General features: G+C 40.7%; 2 protein-coding genes across 2 annotated transcripts in view; one reads left to right on the forward strand and one right to left on the reverse strand.

Moving 5' to 3' along the window:
* BBOF1 (basal body orientation factor 1) overlaps positions 1-4,932 on the forward strand; it is a 31,479-nt gene extending 26,547 nt beyond the window's left edge. Inside the window, exon 12 of the mRNA XM_063091165.1 lies at positions 4,875-4,932. Coding sequence (XP_062947235.1) covers positions 4,875-4,886 — 12 coding nt within the window. The 3' untranslated portion in view covers positions 4,887-4,932. The remainder of the gene's footprint in view (positions 1-4,874) is intronic.
* On the reverse strand, positions 157-21,631 carry ALDH6A1 (aldehyde dehydrogenase 6 family member A1). Its single transcript, XM_063091164.1, has 12 exons — positions 21,554-21,631; positions 15,237-15,293; positions 12,862-12,936; positions 12,526-12,687; positions 12,252-12,330; positions 11,535-11,837; positions 10,213-10,334; positions 8,315-8,504; positions 7,953-8,134; positions 5,349-5,528; positions 5,014-5,112; positions 157-2,336 (listed from the first exon to the last, which is right to left on the reverse strand). The coding sequence occupies exons 1-12, from the start codon at positions 21,590-21,592 to the stop codon at positions 2,232-2,234; spliced, it is 1,593 nt and encodes a 530-aa protein (XP_062947234.1). The 5' UTR covers positions 21,593-21,631; the 3' UTR covers positions 157-2,231.
* Positions 21,632-22,038: the final 407 nt, after the last annotated feature.

The raw sequence follows: 22,038 nt of genomic DNA on the forward strand, positions 1-22,038 counted from the left end.
GTAGCCTCGCCAAACTGTATACTATCTTTTATGTAAGAGTAAACATAATGACCTGGTAACTCGGCTTTGGATATAGGTGGGAAGTCTGAGTCATTACAACCTAAGGGACAAAGGTATTATAACGAAGTATGAAACCATTTTTAAAAAGCCATGATTTTTTTAGAGCATTTTATTTGTAATTTGTTATTCATAATCAATTAGCACAATGTAGGAGAAATTTTACATGAGACCATATCAGAGAAAAAAAAAAAAAAAGAAATTTTTAGCTGCTACCAGCATGAACATAACTGCATAACTGTACAGATTTTTTTTTCCATTTTAGAACCAAGAAACTCTTCTGAGCTGCAAATAGCTGGCCAAATGAGTTGATTCCAATTAGAGTAACACAATTCTGCTTAGTCAGTATTTTTTAAAAAAATATTTCCTTTAAACGTAAGGAAAATGTTTAGGAGTCTCTGTGATTATATTTAATTCCACTTGGAATTTAGACAATAATGACCTTTTATTCAACCCAGCCTATAGTTGTTGGATTGCATTAAATATCACTACCAGTTGCCAAATGATAAGAGATAAATCAAGGGACACTGTATGCTCAAATTGTAAATTTCTATTGCCTCACCGTTTGGAAGGCAAACCTCCCTTCCCCCCCAAAAAGGCCCATTAGGGTCATAAGTATTATTAAAATTCCAGTCACCTTAAGTGATTGAAGATTCTGACATTCTATCCAGCAGGTGGCAGTAATAAGCCTAAAGTCCACAGAGTGCATAACATTTTCAATTTTCCACCATCCTTAATTCACTGAATAAGCCCCATGGAGTAGGTTAGCACTATTGAAGTGACTAATAAAGAAACAGAAAAATAAATGATCTGTGCTACCTGTGGAGGATCAGAGATTATGCTGTCAAGGCCAGCAGCCTTCTGCTAGTTCACTGGGTTGAAAACTGTATCAGAAAGACATGCTTCAGGGCCGAGCCCGTGGCGCACGACGCGGGTTCGGATCCTATATAGGACTGGCCGGTGCACTCACTGGCTGAGTGCCGGTCACGAAAAAAGACAAAAAAAAAAAAAAAAAGAAAGACATGCTTCAGTTGCGATGGTAGAGCAAAAAGACTGAATCCATTTTTGTTCAGCACATCAGTTTCTGTCTCATTTAAAGTTCAGATATATCAAAGAAACAAAAAGCGTAAAGGCAGTTGAGTTAATGGTAGCAGAAGACTGTCGATGCATTTCTTTTTTACTACTTTATGTCATGACAAGCTTTGAAATTTCTTAGGCCAATCAATTACTGTACACAGAGAGTTCTTTCATTAAAAAGTATCACTAATGAGAAATTCAGGCAAGAGGAAAGAACAACATATAAAATATAGCAACTGATATCAGATTAGATTTGTTTAAGGCAAGAGTCTTACTTTCATAGTTTGAATACTCCTTGATTTCTAGGCCTGAAATAACTTTTGAAATAATTTTCTGAAAAAACTACTTGCATCTGAATTAATGGCAGAAGCGTTAATTAATGATTGCTTAAGCAAACCCTGAAACTTAACCCTTGACACACAAAACAAAAAGTTGATTTATCCATTGCATACTGATGTATTCTTGAGAAGTGATTTTAAGAAGCAGGAATAGTGACAATGATAGAATTAAATAGTGGTCATGAATCACCAGGACAACAAAGTGGCATTGAGCAGAAAAAAAAGCAGTTGTCACAACTTTGGGGTAAATAAAAATGGATTATACATTGTGTAGTCTGTGATAAAAGAAAGGCTCAGGAAAACTTAGCAGAGAGGTCTCCCCCACTGACATTTATATAGGGCTGTGTTTGAGGATCAACCAGAGGGTGAATTATTTCTATCCCTATTTCCTCATCCAAGAGTTCTTCTTCCAATTATTGGAAGATCTTCTTTATATACACTGACCTTCCCCTGCTTTCAAGTCATCAGAAAAGGGGAGAATTTTTAGAAAACAGGTATAAGCTCTCATCCTAATAAGCATTTCACAGTTACAAGTTACCTCAAAAATAGAAATATGAACAGCAAGTGAAAATCTGGTTTCAGTGTCATAATGTGATTCTCCCTATAGCAACTTTGCAGGTGCCAAGCTTCCTGAGAAAGATTTTAGTTACAAGGCATTCCAATCCCAGATCATCTGATCTGAGCAAAAATGGCAAATGAAGTTGGTCAAGAATAAAGGGAGATTACTCAGGATGGACTGAATCTTAAATAAACTTGTTTCTAACGGCCCATGGTAGGCATGACTACAGAAGGTGAGGAAAGAGTAGCATCTTCTTCTTTCCACTGAGAAGTGATGGTCTTTAGCTGTGTGTAGAATTGGATGCCCTAATGAGAACAAAGAAAAAAAAAAAAAGAGTTAGCATATATTTCTGGGGGGTTTCATGATTCATCTTTTAATTAACTTTTGAAGGAGGTGCTGTGAAATGCTACTGACCTTCCTATTTGAGGAATAGGTGCAACTAAAATCCAATATATTGCTCATGAGATAATCTGTCTAAAACATTTAGCATTATACCTAACACATAGTAAATCATTAAATCTTAGCCATCATTATTATGCTGAAACTAGTACTTCTAAGCCAAGAGCCTCTAAATGTAAAAATTGAACAAGATAATCTGTTAAACTTGCAGGTCATTCTGTTATTAGAGCTGAACATCATGTGCCCTGAAGTCATTAGACTTGGCTCAAATCCTGCCTCTGCCCCTTATTGACTATGTGGTTTAACCCTGAGCCTTATCTGTGTGTCAGTAACACCCCTTCCCTGCAGCAATGTTGAAGAGAAAATGAAATGACATACAAGAATATCCTAGCAAAGTAACTGCTGTTCAATACTTGTTAGTTTTTCTCTCCTTTCCATGAAGAAAAAAGAGGAATAAAGGAGTGAAATGTACATTGGGCCATTTCTGATAATTGTCAATGATAATGAGCTCTATACTGAAGAGGCAAAACCAAAATATCTCACAAATCTAAAGCAAAATGTCTGATATTATACAAATTTACTTCCAAATTACCTATAACATGTGAGCCAAAAAAATCAGCACATTTAAGGCTTTATATACTTACAAAATTTATTTTATGAGTAGTCTTGAGCAAGAGGATATATTGTGCATATCTAACACTTATAAAAGTACTAGTGAACTAGAAACATGTTTTTAGAAAAAACACTACCTTGATTGAAATGATCTTCTGCAGCATTATTTGACAAAATCTGGGCCATTTTAATATACTGAAAAACAGCTTTAGAGATTATTATACAAAATAAAGATACAACTAACTTTTACATTTTATTATGTAAGAATGATACTTTCATATGTTCCTTTCAGAATGCAAAGTAGCAATTTAAAAACCTAAGAATACCTCAAACTTGTGTGAGGTCTTTTCCTCTAAGAAGCCTCATTTACTGGGGTAACTTATAGTAATGAAACTGTAGAAAACTATTTTAAACAATCGTTTTACTCCTTTTCCCTTAAAAAAATGCTTGCTACCAGTATCAAACTAGTCAATTTTGCAAAAGCTGTGACTAACGCACAGAATGGATAATCTCCAAATAACCAAACTATTGACTTCTTAATTAGTTGGCCACACTGTCATATGTATTCTGCAATCCCACTGTTAACTGTTTTATTAACCTATAAAAGGGGAGACCTGTATAGAAATTAATGAAGGATCCAAAATGGCTATGTTTCTGTGGGACTACAGAGAACTTCCACTACCCTGTTTGTTCAACAAATATTTGGGCAGCCTGCTCTGTGCCATGTACTGCAGATAAGTAAATAGTAATCATAATGTAATGAGGGCTCCTTAACATGGCTTAAAGAGCCCTACATGGGCCGGCCTGTGGCTCACTTGGGAGAGTGTGGTGCTGATAACACCAAGGCCATGGGTTCAGATCCCTATATAGGGATGGCTGGTTAGCTCACTTGGGAGAGCGTGGTGCTGACAACACCAAGTCAAGGGTTAAGATCCCCTTACTGGTCACCTTTAAAAAAAAAAAAAAATCTGCCTCTTCTCTAACCTCATCTCTTCCCATTTTCCACCTCATTTACTCACTGTGCTCCAAGCCCAGTTCTGCTTTTTGAACTTGCCATGCCTACTCCTGCCTTAGCACATATGCACTGGCTGATGGATGTGGTAATAGTGATAATTCAGTCCTCATGCCCTTATGAAGTATATAGGTTCTATTGTTATTCTCTTTTTACAGATGAAGAAACTGGAGGCACACAGAGGGTATCCCCCAAGGTCACACAGCTGATAACTGGCCGAGCTGGAATTGAACCCAGGCAATTTGGTTCCAGATCTGCTTTATTTTTCTTGTTCAGTGCTGTATTCATAATGCCTAGAATAGTGTTTGGTACATAGAAGGTGCTCAATAAAATTTTTTGCACATGAATAACTATGTAGGAGAAATATGTGCAGTGGGAGCACATGGGGCATACCACCCCGCATTGAGGAAGGGGGTGGTGGTGGTCAGAAGTAACTTTCTGGAGGAGTCCATTCTTTAAACTGGGACATGACCACTAAGTAGGAATTAGTCAGATGAAAGGGGAGAGATGGGGAAGAGGGTCACAGGCAGAGGAAATGGACTTTCCTGTGCTCTTTTCCAAAACTTTGTTGTCTTGAGTTATTCAGGAGGAAGCAGCTGTGGCAAAATTTTTTAACTTTTTTTTTTTTTTGTCTTTTTCGTGACCGGTACTCAGGCAGTGAATGCACCGGCCATTCCTATATAGGATCCGAACCCACCGGCCATTCCTATATAGGATCCGAACCCGCGGCGGGAGCGTCGCCGCGCTCCCAAGCGCTGCACTCTCCCGAGTGCACCACGGGCTCGGCCCAAAATTTTGTTAACTTTTAAATCTTTTCTAGGGGACCTTCTGAGAAGAACTGATGAACAACATATGACCCCACAGAAGCTAATGGCAGGCCCTTCCTTGCAGAATCCTTGCTCATGAATATGCTCAAGAGTTTCTTAAAAGGAAAAAAAATTTTTTAACTCAAAAATTACCTGTTTGCCATAGAAATTGGTGTCTCCCCTGAAGGAAGATCGAGAGCCAGTGAATGAGAACATTGGCAAAGGCACTGGAATGGGGACATTCACTCCCACCTAAAGCAGAACAAAAGGACTCAAACAAAGGAACTCTCCATTTAGAAGCACACCTGAGACCAATTTTAAACACCCACCACCTTCCAACCCATGAACTTTTATTCCGGAGGAAGAAATGGGCATTGTGGGGGGTGAGAGGGGCAATCTTTAAACAAGTTGCATGACTGCTCACTACTGTCTCCACTTAGGAAATAGTAAATGACTATAAGACTTTCCTAAAAATTCTTTCCACAAACCTGTCCGATATCCACTAGGTGGGAATATTTCCGAGCAGTGGCTCCATTGGTAGTGAAGATGGCAGTTCCATTTCCATATGGGTTGTCATTTACGATCTTGATGGCTTCATCCAATGTTTCTGTCTCTAGAACCACAAGAACTGGACCAAAAATCTCCTCTTTGTAACAGGTCATATTTGGCTGCCAGGAATGATACATCCAGAACAGAAGTCAGCTTTTTGGATTCTGACTATTTTATGTTTATTTGATACTTTCACTTACTCTACCCATCATTTACATAGGCAGCTTTCATGTTAGCAATCTCTTTTCATTTTAAATCACCTACAAAAAAAGGTCCTTACTGTGTTCCATCTTCCAAGCTAGCAATCACATAAACAACTTGAAATTCCTTTTAACTATACCATACTCCTTTCCTTTAAGCACTGTATTTTTTGTTCATTGCCCATTACTAGCTTCCTTTTTAATACCTGTACAATTTGTTTCTTCCAATTATGTTACGAAAAAATTACATGAAAACTTATTTTTATAAATCAAATATATTAAATACACCAGGAGAGTTTTTCTGTTTATAGAAACCCTGTGCTGTTTTTTGCAACATGAACAATCCATTCTCATTCACTCCTTTGCCTCCCGTTTATATTCTGATATCAGGTCACACTTCAAAACATCCTTCGCCACTGCAGCTAGTTAGCTGTATTTGCTAAGTGGATTTCTCCTCTATGGTCTGTGAAAAGAGATTCAATAATTTCTACTACACTTACATTCAACTCTTGATTATTCATGATTACAGTGGGGATATATGAATTTCAAAAAAGACCTCCTAACCTCAATTTAGTCATAAACGGTAGCTGAGAGAGAAGTTTTAATAAATAAAAATTGATAGTTCAATTCTTTTTTCTTTTGTCACTTTCCGATGAAGATACAGCTAATTTTTTTTTTTTAAAAAGATGCCCGGTAAGGGGATCTTAACCCTTGACTTGGTGTTGTCAGCACCACGCTCTCCCAGGTGAGCCAACCAGCCATCCCTATATAGGGATCTGAACCTGTGGCCTTGGTTTTATCAGCACTACACTCTCCCAAGTGAGTCATAGGCCAACCCAGATGCAGCTAAATTTTGGGCACACTCTGTATTCAGTAAATATTGGGTGGTTGATATATTGATTGAGACATTGCAGTAGCTATAAGCTAGGCAGCAAGAGGGACAGTGAATAGAAAATTAACATTAAACAAGTAACCAATATAATGTTAAGACGGGCTGGCAAACTACAGTAGGCTATGGGCCAAATGTGGCTTGTACAGCCCCCAAACTAAGAATAGTTTCTACATTTTTAAATGGTTAAAAAAAAAGAAAAAAAAATTTCATGCAGAGCTTCCAGATGACCAGGTGGAGGCTCCTGGAGGGTGGCACACGCAGGGAGGGCATGGAGGCTCTGTGCCCCTTCCCACATATCTCGCCCTATGTATCTCTTCATCAGTATCCTTTGTAATACTCTTTGTAACAAACTGTTAAATGTAAATATGCACTGTCATGAAAGTAAGCCCACATTTATTTAATGGACAGTCTAGGGAAGAAAAAACAAGATGGAATTCTGCATAATAATAATCATCTAGAGTCATTGAGAAAACTGAAAACTTTCTTACAAGCAGATGTTCAAAAATATCAGGCATACATGAGCAATTTGGAGTTTTATTCAGCCATTTTGGACCTGAAACTGAATGGTCTCAAGGAAGTTGGTAGAGTAGCACCAGAATGTGAAGCAATAAGAATACTCAGCTACTGAATATTGTTGGTAATCAGAAGTACTCAGTTGCAGACACTGAGAATAAATCATGGAAAAAATAAATTGCATTAGACTTAATAAATTAACTAAGGAGTTGGCAGCTGAACAACAGTAAGTGTGGGATGAGGATATAAAATATGCCAGAGGCAAAGAAGCAATATGGCATACAATTTCCAGAGTGGCAACTCATCAAAACTCATCACCAAAGCTGACCTTTGTTAAAGGTCTGCCCCAGTGAATTCAATGTGGGGCTTGCCTGTTAGCTCAGTTGGGTAGAGCGCAGTGTTATAACATCAAGGTCAAGGGTTCGGGTTCCTGTGCTGGCTAGCCATCCCCCCTAAAACACCAAAACCTCAGTGGGTAAAGTAAATTGGCTAAACAGATAAAAAAATGAGTTTCATGATGTGAAATTATGGAATGTTTGCCAACCACTGATACTGTATAGTGGAAAGAGCTCTGGTTGGGAGTCAGAAGGGGAGACTTATTCAGACACCAGACAAAACAACTGAGCAATCCTGGCAAGAGATGAGGTCCTAGTCATTAAATGTCTTCATTTATAAATTAGAGGCATGAGATTCCATTGCCTCTAAGGTGCCTTCAGCTCTCATATTTGTGAAATAATAAAGAGTTCACCTTGGGGGAGGGCCGGCCTGTGGCTCACTTGGGAGAGTGTGGTGCTGATAACATCAAGGCTATGGGTTCAGATTCCTATATAGGGATGGCCGGTTAGCTCACTTAGGAGAGCGTGGTGCTGACCAACACCAAGCCAAAGGTTAAGATCTCCTTACTATTCATCTTTAAAAAAATAAAATAAAGAGTTCACCTTGACATTAGAGATGATGGTTGGTCCAACAAAGTTGCCATTTTCATAGCCTTTGACTTTAATTTTTCGTCCATCAAGAAGTATGGAAGCTCCCTCCTTTGTTCCACTATCAATCAGATTACATACTCGCTCTTTGGCCTGGGGGGTGATCAGAGGTCCAAGATCAGCTCCAGGCTGGTCTCCTGTAAAAAGACATGGAATTACATAAGGTTGCTATTAACATAAATTATGACTGCTAACAAGTGCAGTCTAAAGAGAGGCAATGGTAATAGACATGATTGCTCCCACAGGCCAAGATCACTGCTAAATCCAGAAGCTTAGTGCCACAGATGCAAAATAAAGGTAGGCAGGTGACTGATTACCTGCACTGACTCTCAAGTTTTTGGCACGTTCCACCAGCTCTGGCAGCCACTTCTTAGCTTCTCCCACAAGGATTGCTGTTGAAAGAGCCATGCAGCGCTGACCAGCAGCTCCAAATGCTGCCCCAACCAGCTGGTTCAGAGTATTTTCCTTATTGGCATCTGGCATGACTACCCCATGGTTCTTGGCTCCCTAAAGAAATATAGAAAGTACATGAGTCTTCCTTGGCCAAATAAAATTAAGCTAAGAAATTAAAGAAAGAGCTTTCAAATGAGCATTTAAGGAAAAAACTAGAGAATTCACCCTTTGTTGCTTTGAGGACAGAGAGGTTTATTATTTTTAATATTGCTGAAGTCTTGGCAACATTGAGCAAGTCTCCATGTTACTTTTCTTCACTTTCCAACTGATAAGCTGATATGAATTTATTTAGATCAAAACTATTACCACCCCCCCCCCCAAAAAAAAACAACAAAGTTCCAATCATGTTAGAAAAGAATTTGTTTTCTGCTGGGGTTTCAGTTATATGAATAGCAGTGTAAACTGAGAGCTGACAGTAATAATATACAAGTAACCAGCTACAAGTCCAAATAGGATATGTTTTTCTGATACGTAATTTCTAGAAAGACATTCCCCAGACTGGCTTGCTTCATATACTTCTTTTCTATGTAGGACGATGCTATGGATTGAATGTCCCCCTAAAGCTCATTGAGACTTAATCCCCACTGTGACAGTGTTAAAAGGGTAGAAAATCCTATTATGGTAATTGAAAGGTGGGGCCTTGAAGAGTTGATTAGATTGTGAGGACCATGTCCAGTGAATGTATTAGTCCATTGATAGTTTAATGGTGGTCATGGGCGTGGTTCTGATGGCTTTAAAAGAACTGGTGAGAAGCTCCAGCTCTCTTCTGCCATTTTCACCATTTGATACTCTGCGGTGCTATAGAGTCACCACCAAGAACAAGGCCCTCACCAGATACGTTCTCTGGACCTTAGACTTCCCAGATTCTGAAATTGTAAGAAATTCTATTTCTTTGTACATTATCCAGTTTCAGGTATTCGGTTCTAAGCAACAGAAATGGATGAATACAGATGACATATGGTCATTTTCACATGTTTCCAGATACAGTTATAGTTGAGTATAAGGATAGATACTATGTCTGCTACTTAATTTTATCCCATTAAACATAATGTTGAACATAGAGTACACTCAATAATTATGCTATAAACTGGGAGGGGCTTAAATCAAATTGGCCAAAACACATTCAGCCATGTAAAAATAAGTGGGCATATCATGAACAGTTTCCAAGCCTTGCACAGGTGGTTATCATTTCTGCAACATTAGCTGTCAAAAGAAGGGAGAGAAAGATGCAATACAACTTTATATTTACTATCAAAGAGTTGCTACATATTTGCCAAGTACTAGTAAGAAAACAGCAAAACCATGCAACAAAGTAAACTATACTCACATATCATATCAGGATATTGGGCTCTTTCCTGTGCCTTATAAATAGCCTGGACTCTTAGGGAAAATATCTTTGACCATAGTATTTAGGGTACACCTTATAATGAGGAAGGATAAAGGGCTAGAAGCATGGTGTAAAGGAAGAAATAGGGCCAGAACCAGAATCTGGCTATAACTGCTGAAGCCCAAAGAATTTGAACATTCTTAGGGAGGAATGGGCCCTTTGTGATCAAGGTTAGTATATGATAAAAGGTGATTAACATGACTTAGAATAAAATTCCTTGCAAGGTTCATAGTTAAAGAAAAGACTTTCAGGATCAAACAGGAATTAAGAAACACTGGTGTTACAGTGGAATGAGTAGTCTCTCTGCTGAAGGGCTGTTCCAGGTAATTTTAATACATATAACAAAGTTTGGAGGAGAAAGGAATAAGAAATCACCATATTTGCTTGCACCCTCTTGCCATGTCTTGACCCTCTCTCGAAGATGTACTCTCCTGCCTTGTTGGATCCCACAAAGCTGATTGCTTTGATGTCCGGATGATCGCAAATAAAATTTACAGCTTCAAGAAGAAAATAAATTATCACCACAAAGGAACACATGGCCATAGGTTCTCAACATGGCAAATTTCCCCTTTCCCCACTGCTATAAAATAGAAGTTTAAGTTTTCCTACATTTGTTTTTCTACACTGGCTTCTCACTGTGACGTTCTCTCCTTACTTATTTCTCTTTTTTAAATTTCAAATTCTATTTAGCCTCTTCCTTTCCACTATTTTTCTCATTTGCTATTTCAGAATTTCCACTTCTAACTCTGAAGGCTACAACTTCTATTTTTCTCCAAAAGACCAGCCTTTCAATATTCAACCTTTTGATTTTTGTCTTTTTTTTTTTTTTTTTTTAAAGATGACCGGTAAGGGGATCTTAACCCTTGACTTGGTGTTGTCAGCACCACGCTCAGCCAGTGAGCGAACCGGCCATCCATATATGGGATCCGAATCTGGGGCCTTGGTGTTATCGGCACCGCACTCTCCCGAGTGAGCCACGGGCCGGCCCGATTTTTGTCTTTTAAGAGTGTGATTTTTCCTCAACTGTCCCTATACACTGGGACTCTCAAATACTATTGTATCCTCATGTGAGGGGTAATAGGTATGGCATAGTTTTTAAAAGCAAAAACCAGAGTCAGCCTTCCTGGGTCCATGATCCTGGCTTTTACAGTTTCAAGCAGCTGACTTTGGGAAAATTTCTTATTTTCATTATGCCTCAATTTTCTCATCTGTAAAATGGAAAAAATAATAGTACCTACCTCAAAGGGTAGTTGTATAGACTAAATAAGGTAATATATGAAAAGCACTAGGCACAGTGCCTGAAACACAGAAGGACTCTTAGTATTAGCTACTATTACACAAATTACAAGGCCTTAAGTCTCTCTGAGGTCTACAAATTCTCTGAGTTAAATATCCTCATGAATTCTCTTAACATTGAAGCAAAATCTTTTTCTTTACTCTTATCTGTGTCCGGCCCTAATCCACATTTCTAATGTCCCAACATACACCATCGGGCAAGTAACACTGCTACTTCCCAGTTAGTTATCTTTGCACACAGAGATGGGAAAACAGTCAACAAACATTATCTTCAAACATGGAGATTACAATTAGTAAATTCCTTCCTCCCTAAGTTCTATATCCCAAAGCACTGAATCACCACTCAACCCCTTGATTTTTTGGTAGCCAGATTAAGTAGTCACATACAGAAGGGCAGTTACCTTCATGTTGTCCATGGATGATGTTCAATGTTCCATCAGGGGCACCAGAGTCCTGGAGCAACTTAGCAAGAAGCATAGCTGCTCCAGGGACTCGCTCTGATGGTTTCAGTAAGAAGGTATTTCCACACACCATGGCCATGGGAAACATCCAAAGGGGGATCATCGCAGGAAAATTGAACGGAGCAATGCCTGCACACACACCCAGAGGTAGACGGTAGGAATAAAGGTCCATGTCTTTGGTGATAGATGGCATAGTCTCTCCCAGCATGAGGGATGTCACACTGCAGGCATGCTCAACCACCTCTGGAATACAGAAGAAGAAGTCAGGCCACCAGCTCTCCACACTGTGCACTACTTAGCTTTGTCATGCTCTGTGAAGCCCTGAGGACACGGAGTGGCTCAGGCCAGTGACAAAGAGGGGAAACACTGACTTGCCCTTCCATGTGAAGGGATTGTGCAAAATGAGATTCTCTGAATGGGAAAAAAACCACAATGAAATGCATATAACTACTGGAAGATTGCTTGAGTAAGATAATGAATGAAGTAAATCAGTCTCATAGATACCTGAGAAGTATTGCCATTTTTCAAAGTATTAAAAACGATACTATGGGATAGCAAAATATACATAAAGGAAGAAGCAACCTCCCGTTCTGGGATCTTTGCCTCCCATCTTCCTTTGCTCCCTCCCAAAAGTCCCATGAGGTGCTCCCAGCTTACGAAGGCCTCGAAATACATCTCCTTCGGCATCAGCTAGGGTCTTCCCTTGTTCCAATGTGATTAACCTGGCAATTTCTTTCTAGAGAGAAAACACACAAATAGAAACAACTGCAAGGATGTTCCTTCCTTTAATTCTCAGGTAGCCAAGAAGAGCAAAACTGAGGGAGAAGCAGTAAAGGAAGAGGGCCATGATCAATGTCTCTCTATACTGCAGAGTTAGGAAGTGACAAGCATCCCCAGGCAACTGGAAAATTATGCTATTCTGATTTCTTACCAAGTTTTCTTTAATAAGTTGTTGATAGCGGAGCATGACCTGCTGACGGCTTAAAACTGAAGTGTCTGCCCATGCAGGAAAAGCACGTTTGCAGGAAGCAACGGCTACATCCATTTCAGTCTTGGTGGCCTGAGGGACCTGACTAATTACCTCATTGGTGGCCTGAAGGGAAAAAGAAGCACATTATACTTTCCCCCTGCCTCACCTTCTCTGTTTTCCATCTAGTCATAGAGCCAGCACTATGTGCTTTAGGACAGACACCCAGGTCTCCACTTTCCCACTATGTTCCCAGAATTCTAGACTTGTCAGTTTAAAACTCAAAGTAGCTTCGCTTACTGGGTTGTGGATGTCGATCCATTTGTCACTTTTGGATTCAACAAACTTTCCATCAATGAAGAGTTTTACAGTTGGCTGGAAAATAAAACAAAACCCACAAAGCTTTATTTTAGTTAATTGCCTTGCTTCCTCCTTTCCCTTTCACAGAGGAAAGAATTCAGGTTGATAACTGAATCTTCTGGCCTCTAGAAATGTTACCACTAGAAAAGAGATAGATAGTATCCTTGTCTATAGTGTATATTAATGTGTGGCAGAGCCTCTCAATACTGTGATCTCTGAGAATGGGAAATTTCCTGCTATGCACACAGTGGAACTTCATGAGTAAACACATGTCACTGTGAAGCTTATACTAAAAAAGCAACAACTCTGTGTTAACAAATCTTAGTTATTTTGACTCACTGACCCATTACCATTCTGTCACATTACCATGAACATGTATCACCTTTATGAGTGAAAGATTTTTAAAATGTTTCTATCTATGTATATTTTTTTCTGAGAAATAGTTTGCTTTCACTAAATTTTCAAAGGGGTCTGTGAACCAAAAAAGGTGAAGGACTACTGTGTTACAGTGTATGCAGACTTCAGTATAGAAATGATTTTGAGTAGTCATACTTATTTATTAGATTTTAGGAACTGAAAATGGTTAATAGAGATGGCTTTTAAAAACAACTCTAAAAAGGTTGTTAAGACAACTCTCAGATCCCCATACCACCCAGCTGCCAAAAAAAAAAAAGAGAGAGAGAGAGAAGACAACTCTCAAAAAAAGAGGAGAAAGGGGGGCTTTGGGTCAAATGACAGAATAGACAGTCCCCAGTGTCACTCTCTCCCACAAATCAACCAATTTACAACTATAAAAAAGCAACAACAGCCAAGCTGTAGCCACCAGAGCTCAGGGATGGAGGAGGTGAGACCTACGGAGTGCATGAAGGCGGGAGAAGCCACGATGAGAGAAAGGAAAAACCAAAACCACTCCAACCATTTTGTGCTTTGGCCACTTTAAGGCTAGAGCCGCTGAGCACACGGAGCAGGAGCCAGCAAAAGCCTCAGCTGTGCCCTTCGGATGAAGTTGCTTGGAGGCAGCAGGGGAGAAGAGGGTCTTGGTGGCCCCAGGCCAGCAAGAGCACTAATAGGGGTCCTATGGACCCACACAGGAGTGAGGAACCACAACAACTGAAAAAAAGGAGCCACTCAGAGGCCGGTGAGTCATCACAAGGGACCGGCACATGGCCCATCCCATGGGAAGTGTTTGGAGCACAGGCAGTGGGAGAGACGGGCCCATGGGGGGAACACTGGGGCACAGCAAGGACAGCTGATCTGTCCCCCAGTCAGAGAAGGACCACTCAGAGGAGATTGGTCAATAATATAGAATTGCATGGGGTGCAGTTTGATGAAAAGACTCAGGCCCAGATCAGAGTTTCTACACAACCCAGGTGCACTGGGTCTTTGGAGAGCCAGAAGTACCTATGAAGTCGACCACTAAAACCTGAGCTGCACAAAAAGCCTTCCCTAAGGAATCATCAGCAAAGCAGCAATTTGGCTAAACCACAGAGCTCAAATACTGGTCCCCACAGGAAGTTCCCCCATTTTAGAAGAAAGCAAAGGACAAAAAATCAGTTCTGGCCGAGGCACACTGCCAGTGCCTTGGGCCCGCCTGGGGTCCTGAGGTTTGGAGTCAGGGACGAGACCCCCTCCCCCACCAGGCACACCACCAGTGCCAAGGAGCATGCCCAAAACATCACCTCCATGTTGGTGGTCCACCACAGCCACCACAATAACTACGGCTGCCGCAAAAGCAGCTAGATGCCACAACCACCATGCAGATGGTCTGCCAGCCACTGGAGTGCATTGACACAAGGAGAGTCACCAGCAGAGACCAAAGAAAAGAGGATGTCTTTCTCCACAAAGCCCATTACAGAGTGACAGAAGAAGCATCTGCTCTATGATAACATTGGGGGACCTGAACACACCTCTCAGCATTGGACAGATCATCTAGGCAACAAATCAACAGAGTAACCATTACTCTTTCAGAAGGAGAGAAGAAATCTAGGGTAATTAGACGGGGGAGGAGGGAGGGGATGGGGATGGAGAGAGATTGGACAAGGGGCATAGAGAATAAGTACGATTTGTAACAATATATATGCTAGTAATATTGATTTGATCAACATATGTCAACGTTGAATCCAAAAAATATTTATAATCAATTATGATTTAATAAAAATTTTTTTTAAAAAAGAGGAGAAAGAAAGAAAGAAAATCCAGATAGAAAACTTCACATATGATCTGATCACAAATATATGAAGAGGATAAATGGGAATACCCAAATGCTATAATGGATTCCTCCTTAGAAGTCAACCTTTAGTGCCAAATAAACTCACCACTGAAGAAGAGAAGGAGGATGCTGGATACCAGCTGGAATTCACCTTGGAAGAAACCTGCGAGGCAAAAGAATGATTATTATAATTAATGAAAGCAGAAGTGAATGGCTAGTATATGTTTAACATTATAATAGCTACTTTGGGTATATGAAAAAGGACTTGGTGTTTACTCTCAAGGGCCGTATAGTCTTTAAAGAGAAAAGACACATGAGAACATGAGACACAGGAAACTATGAAAGAACAATAAACCACAATGATCATGTCCTTAATTTCCAGGTCAGTCCTGATTAAATTTTTTTTGTGTGTGTCATTATATCATATTTTCCTAATTTTTTGGCCTGGAAAATCTAGTCGCCATAAATTTAACAATATAAAAATACTTAGTATGGTACCGAACACAATAGGTGTTGAATTTAGGATAGTATACAATCAATGTAAATGTAAATACACTATAAATAATATAGTATATAATCAATGTAAATATACATCGAATAGTATATCAAACGTAAAATATGCCCATACAAATAGGTGAAAACAAATATTCATAGCAGCTTTATTTGTAATAGCCCAAAACTTGGAAACAACCCCAAAGCCCACCATCGAATGGATGGATAAGGAAACTAATGTGATATATCCATACATTGGAATACTACTCAGCAATAAAAAGGAATAAACTATTTATACATGCAACATGGATAATTATAATTATGGCAAGTGAAAGAACTCATATAAAAAGAGTACACACTGTATGTTTCCATTTACATAAAACTAGAAAATGCAAACGCATCTGTAGTATCAGAAAGCAGATCAGCTGTTACCTGGGGATGATGGGAAAGGTGGTGAGGAGGGTAAGAGGGAAACTTTTTGGGGTGATGGATATGATATGTTCATTATTTTGACTGTGATATTTTCACAGGTGTACACAAATGTTAGAGTTTATCAAATCGTACACTTTAAATATGTCCAGTTTATTTTATGTTAGTTTTATTTCAATAAAGCTGCTTTTAAAATGCCACAGGTACCTTATAAAGAAAATGTGCTGTAGGTAATATTTGATAGGGTAAAATCAGCAAATGAGGGAGGGAGCATCAGTTACAATTAGGTAACTCTCAAAGCCTAACTCTCTAAAGAAAAGGTTGTATATACGTTATGAAAGTTGATTTAAGACATTTTCAAGTCTAAACAGACGGAGCAAACTGAAATACTCAGAACTAGGATGTAAAAGAGAGCTGAAATCTAATAATCTATTACCTTGCCTGGAAAGAGACACAGTGTTAACCAAAGGGTTTAGGGCTACATGGAGTGTAAGAATTTCTGTTTGCCTGCAGCACCATCCAGAGGAAAGGGTGCTCATCCTTTGGGCCAGCAGATGATCTTTCCAAATGCCTACTCTGCTTCCTCTCCCATTCCCCACCAAAGCTACTTCAAATATCAACACTCTTCTTGGAGCCCACCATGTCTTATTTATAGCCATGTTCCCAGTACCAACATAGTATCTGGTTCTTAGTAGGTGTTCAGTAAATATACACTGAATAAAAGAAGTGCTCACTGTTGTCTGCCCACCACCCCAGACTAGGTTAGGAGTCCCTTTTTTGTATTCCCATAGCAGCTGGTATTTCCCCTATCAGGTTTATCTCTCTGTGTTGTAATTGTCTGGGTACTTGTACGTTATGTATAAGATTTTAAGTTCCATGAGGGCAGGCACTGCATCTACCTTGTTCACCTACTTTATAGAGTATGATCAAGATTGTCCAGGTATGGAAAGTAGCTAGCATCCAGCTGGTGCTCAATAAGTGCTACAGAAACCATCATATGAGAACTTTCTTAACTTCCAACTAGTAAATCTACAAAACTGACCTACACCTAATGGAAAAGGTAGCCAGCAAGCACCATGAGGGCAAAGTGACTGAGACACAGAGGTGCACAATCAATATCTGTGGACTGAATGAAGAGGTATTTGTCTTTCAATTTAAGGTTAATCTCTGCACCTGTGCTCTGAAGCCAACCTTCCATCTCTGAAGTCTCAGACATTTTCATCAATTATCCTTTCCTGTACCTTAAACCTTTCTCCGTCCAATAGCTCCTTTATTAGCAACTGTGCAATAAAAAAAAAAATCGTTCCTCCTCCTCAAATCCTAGCCCCCTTCTCTTAACCATTCTCTTTCTCTTAGCCAAAATTCTCAAGAGTTCTCTCTACTAATTATCTTCAGTTCCTCAACTCCCAGTAACTCATCAATCTACTCCAATCTTCATGATTGAACAACAGTGACTTCCTACATCCCATGGACTCTTCCCAGTCCTTGTATATGACCTTTCAGCAGAAGTGACACAATTAATCACACCCTCCTTCTTGAACCCCCTTTTCACTTGTCTTCTGTGATGGCCTGGTATCTCTTCTATCTCTTTGGTCACTTCTCTGCCTTTTTTGCTGGCTCATCTGCCTCCACCTAGCCATTAACTCTTTGACTTCCTCAAGGCTTGGTCCTAGGCCTTGTTTTCTTTTCATTCTGCATATGCTTCTTGGGTGATTTTATCAACTCCCTTGCCTTAATTATATAGGTCCTGATGATGTCCAAATCTGCAGTCCTTACCGAGAATCTTCCTATTCAGGTAATACCCACAAAACTATCTTCCCCACATCTCTACTTGGATGTTACTTAGGCACATATTGAGAAAGCGGAACTCCATGTCTTCCTCCTACCAATCTGCTTTGCTTCCTATAGCCCACTCTCCAGTGACTGGGGCCACTGTTTACCTAGTTGCCCAAGGCAACTGAATATTTCTACCTAACTCCTCCCTCTTTCCACAGAGAGTCAAACAAGTCCTGGCAATATGTTCTCCTAGAAGTGTCTGGGACACACCACCTCCTTCTCTCTAGCTCTCCTGCTATTACCCCAGTCTATACCATCATTGTCCTTTGCCTGGCTTCCAGCATCCAATCTTAAACTTTCTGAATCTAGTTTCCACCCCATAATCAGATGGTCCTTCTAAAACACAAATCTGATCAGATCACTCCCTTGTTTAAAACCCTCCAATGGCTTTCCACTGCCCTTGGGATAAATACTAATCTCCTTGATGTTGCTTAGAAGACTCTACATAGTATCTTTGCTTCTCTAGTTTCATAGCTTGCTACTTTCCTTCTTGTAGTATATGCTCCGGCCATTCTGAGCATGTTCTGTGCTCTCTGCCCTTGCACATGGTGCTACCTCTTGCCTGGCACTGTTTCACTCCATTTGGTTTGTTCCTACTCCTTTAGGTCCCCACATAGCCACCACTTTCTCTAAGAAGTCTCAACTTAGGCCTGGGCTAAGTACCTGATTGTGGAGTTCATAAAGCATCCAAATCCTCTATTTCTCATCTCACATTATGGAATAATAGCTTATTTAATTATTGAGTTCCTTTCCCCTTAGATCACTAGACTGTTGTGCCCTCGGGCCCTAACATGGTTCCTGGAAGAATAAGCACTTACTAATATTTTGCAGAATGAAAGAATGAGTACTCACCAAGCAATCGTTTGATATTAATTTTCTTTCATGTGCACTCTCTTATAAGGTAGAAAATGCACTGATCAGACAAATTGAGCATTCTAGGTCACTTAAGTTTTATTTTTCACTTGCACATAGCCTCCCTGCTGTCAAGAGGACATAAGGCACTATATCTGGTATAACAGAACACTACCATATAGTTTTTGACAGGTTAAAGCTCCTATCTTTTCTTCATTGCCTAAGAAATACTCATCAGCACTGTTGCTGAAGAAACTATACTATGACAAGTCACAACAAACTTCTGCTCTCTAGACATTTATTTCCTACTTGCTATTTCTTGTATCAGGAACTCCCTTCCTTTAGTTAATGGTGTGCAAGTCTTCCAACACTTAGGCCCGGAGTCCAGCCCGTTTGGAAGCTTTCCTGAATTGTACAGGTTGGGTTTGGGGCTCTTTGCCTTTGTGCCTGCAGTACTGTGGGTACTCCTATTGTTTAGCACTCATCATTGCATACATTATGGGAGCTTTCAGAGAGTATTTTACTGAAAGCCTGGGACAGTGCCTGACATAGAAAGAAATGCTAAGATTTAAATCTTGAATTCTCAGCTCCATCAGTTACTAGTTGGTTGACCTTGGGTAACCTTAAGTGTCAAGTAATTTATTTCATTATATTAATTCTAATCTTCACAAACTAGAAAGTGTTGGAGCCGGGATAGAATCCAAGTATGATTGTGAAACCTGTGCTCTTTTCACCATATCACTGCATCTAAGACTGATTTTCTTATCTCTGAGTGGGAATGATAACATCACAAAGAGAAGATAAGTTGAGGTTGACCTTGGGTAACCTTAAGTGTCAAGTAATTTATTTCATTATATTAATTCTAATCTTCACAAACTAGAAAGTGTTGGAGCCGGGATAGAATCCAAGTATGATTGTGAAACCTGTGCTCTTTTCACCATATCACTGCATCTAAGACTGATTTTCTTATCTCTGAGTGGGAATGATAACATCACAAAGAGAAGATAAGTTGAATACTTGAAATAAGTGAAAACATGAACTCTCTCCTTTATGGATCTTTCTGATAGTCCTCTAATATTCATGGCTGCCAGAATCTAGACTTTTTTTTTTTTTTTTTGGTGGCTTGCAGGATCAGGGATCTGAACCCTTGACCTTGGTGTTATGAGGTCATGCTCTAACCAGCTGAACTAACCGGTCATCCTTAGACTACTCTTTATCAAAGTTTCATGTTACAGCAACTCCTAGTTGGCTAAGGGTTACTATTTGTGTTCTTTTCTTTTCCAGGTCAGTTCAGAAGTTTCTTCAAATGAATTGGAAAATAGTCTCTGTTTCCAAAATAAAGTACATGGGAAGAGAGATTCTTTTCCTTGAGGCAAAGGACAAAAATGCCTTTTTACAGTTCGCAATGATTCGTGATGGAAGGGGCAGGGGAGGTAAAGGAAAAAAGCTAATTTCGGGGCAGGGGAGGCAAAGGAAAAAAGCTAATTCCAGTAAAAGATTTCAAGATTGGTAACAGAGAATATAGGGATGAAACTTTGTTTCCCTCCTACCAAAAAAGGATACTGGAACAGAACTAGGATCACAGCAAGAAATACGAGTGAAGCCAGATTTTGCAGCAAACCAGTCTAACCCATTCTGCACACTGTCCCATTAAACAGCATACTAAACATGAACCTTTGCTTACTCTGCTAAGAATCTTAAAAATGCATAAGTTTTCGTACTAGAACACACTGAAACCTGGCAAATACTAATATTACCTAAAAGTCCAGTAATACTGAAGACGTTCTCAGGCTGGATGTAACGGGTAAGAAGGGCAATGTTGTTTCTTGCAGGTTTGAAAATCTTGCCTGCAGTAAATTTTGCCTCTTATTCTAAGTCCTTGCTAGGCTGTGAACAACAGGCCAAAGATTAAGAACAGACTTGGAGATCACAGGCCTCAGGCATGCAGTTCACATACCTCTACTACCTCTGCTTAGGCTGGCCTCAGAGAGGTTCTAATCCCCCACTGGCAGAGTTGAGGGTGTGTTGCGCTTTAGGTGGGAACTTACATTTCTTGTCTTCCGTGGCTCTCATTTTCTATCTCCTGTTTTAGAGCTATTTAGTCCCTTGAATGTATGCGGAACACACAGGTAGCATAAGTATGTGCCCTTATTTAGCTCCAGCGTAAAAACTGTAACTTCGCTGAAAGTTTAACTGAAAGTCTTGGCAAGAAAGGAGATAGCCTGTGGAGAATACAAAGAGCCATATTTGGGGAAAATGGCTTAGCAGATGGCTGCCTTTGGTGAAAACCTAGTGTACACTACTAGAAGATTCAAAGTTCATTCACTGACCCTCGCCCCTCGCGTGCCGCCTCCCCCCTTACCCAGGATTCTGGGCAGTGAAGTAGGGTGGGGGGAGAGAGCAATTTGGAACGCTCCCAGCAGGGGAAAGAGTTCTAAGAAAGGTTACCAGAAAAGGGAGTTTCTGGGGAGAGAGAGGTGACGGCTGCATACGTGAAAGGGAAAGACGGTGGGCAGAGCAAGAGGTGAGGGCAAGAGAATGACAGCACAGGGCAGGGCTGGAGGAGTGTGGGCCAGAACCAGAAAAGAGAAGGCTCTGCAGTAAAAGGGCGGAGGGACGGGGGTGACAGTCCAGGGCTGGATCCGGGACGAGGGAGGGTAGGAAGTGAGGGCTGGGGGTAGGACCGAGCCTCACAGGTCGGGTGGGAAAACGAGGGTCGGCCAAGAACTCGGTCCCGACAGAGCAGGGTTCAGAGAGTGGACAGAAAGGATTCGACTTCTAGCTTCGTGGTCCCTCGGCGCCACCCTCACGCACCTGCAGGATCCTGGGCCGCAGTGCCACCGCCGCCGCCATAGCCCTCCGCTGCCTGTCCTTCGCTCCCCACGCCCCTACTGCCAGTGACTCCCTAGAAGCACCGCCGCGGCCAGGCCTCGCCCTCCACCGTGCCGGATCTCTTCATTGGTGGAGAGGACCATTTCCTCTACCCAATCACTCGCCCGAACACCTGACTCCACCCCCTCATTCCCAGTCCTGGGGATGTGTGGTTGGTCAGAAGCGGAAGAACTCCCGCCCCCTCCTACCTCAGCCAATCCTGTGGGCGAAAGTAGGGAAGACGTCCCTGACTTGAGCACTCTACATTGAGCACTCGGGGAAGACGCCCCCTATCCGGGGATCCTGATTGGCTACAGGCACGACCGAGGCCCCACCCCGCTCCCTGAGGAAAGTAAATAAGACCCTTCAAGAATTTTGCAGTCCTTCCACCTGGACAACGGCGCGGGGGGCGTGGTCCCTTAGGGGCG

This window comes from Cynocephalus volans, chromosome 3, assembly GCF_027409185.1.
Source record: "Cynocephalus volans isolate mCynVol1 chromosome 3, mCynVol1.pri, whole genome shotgun sequence".
NCBI lineage: Eukaryota > Metazoa > Chordata > Mammalia > Dermoptera > Cynocephalidae > Cynocephalus > Cynocephalus volans.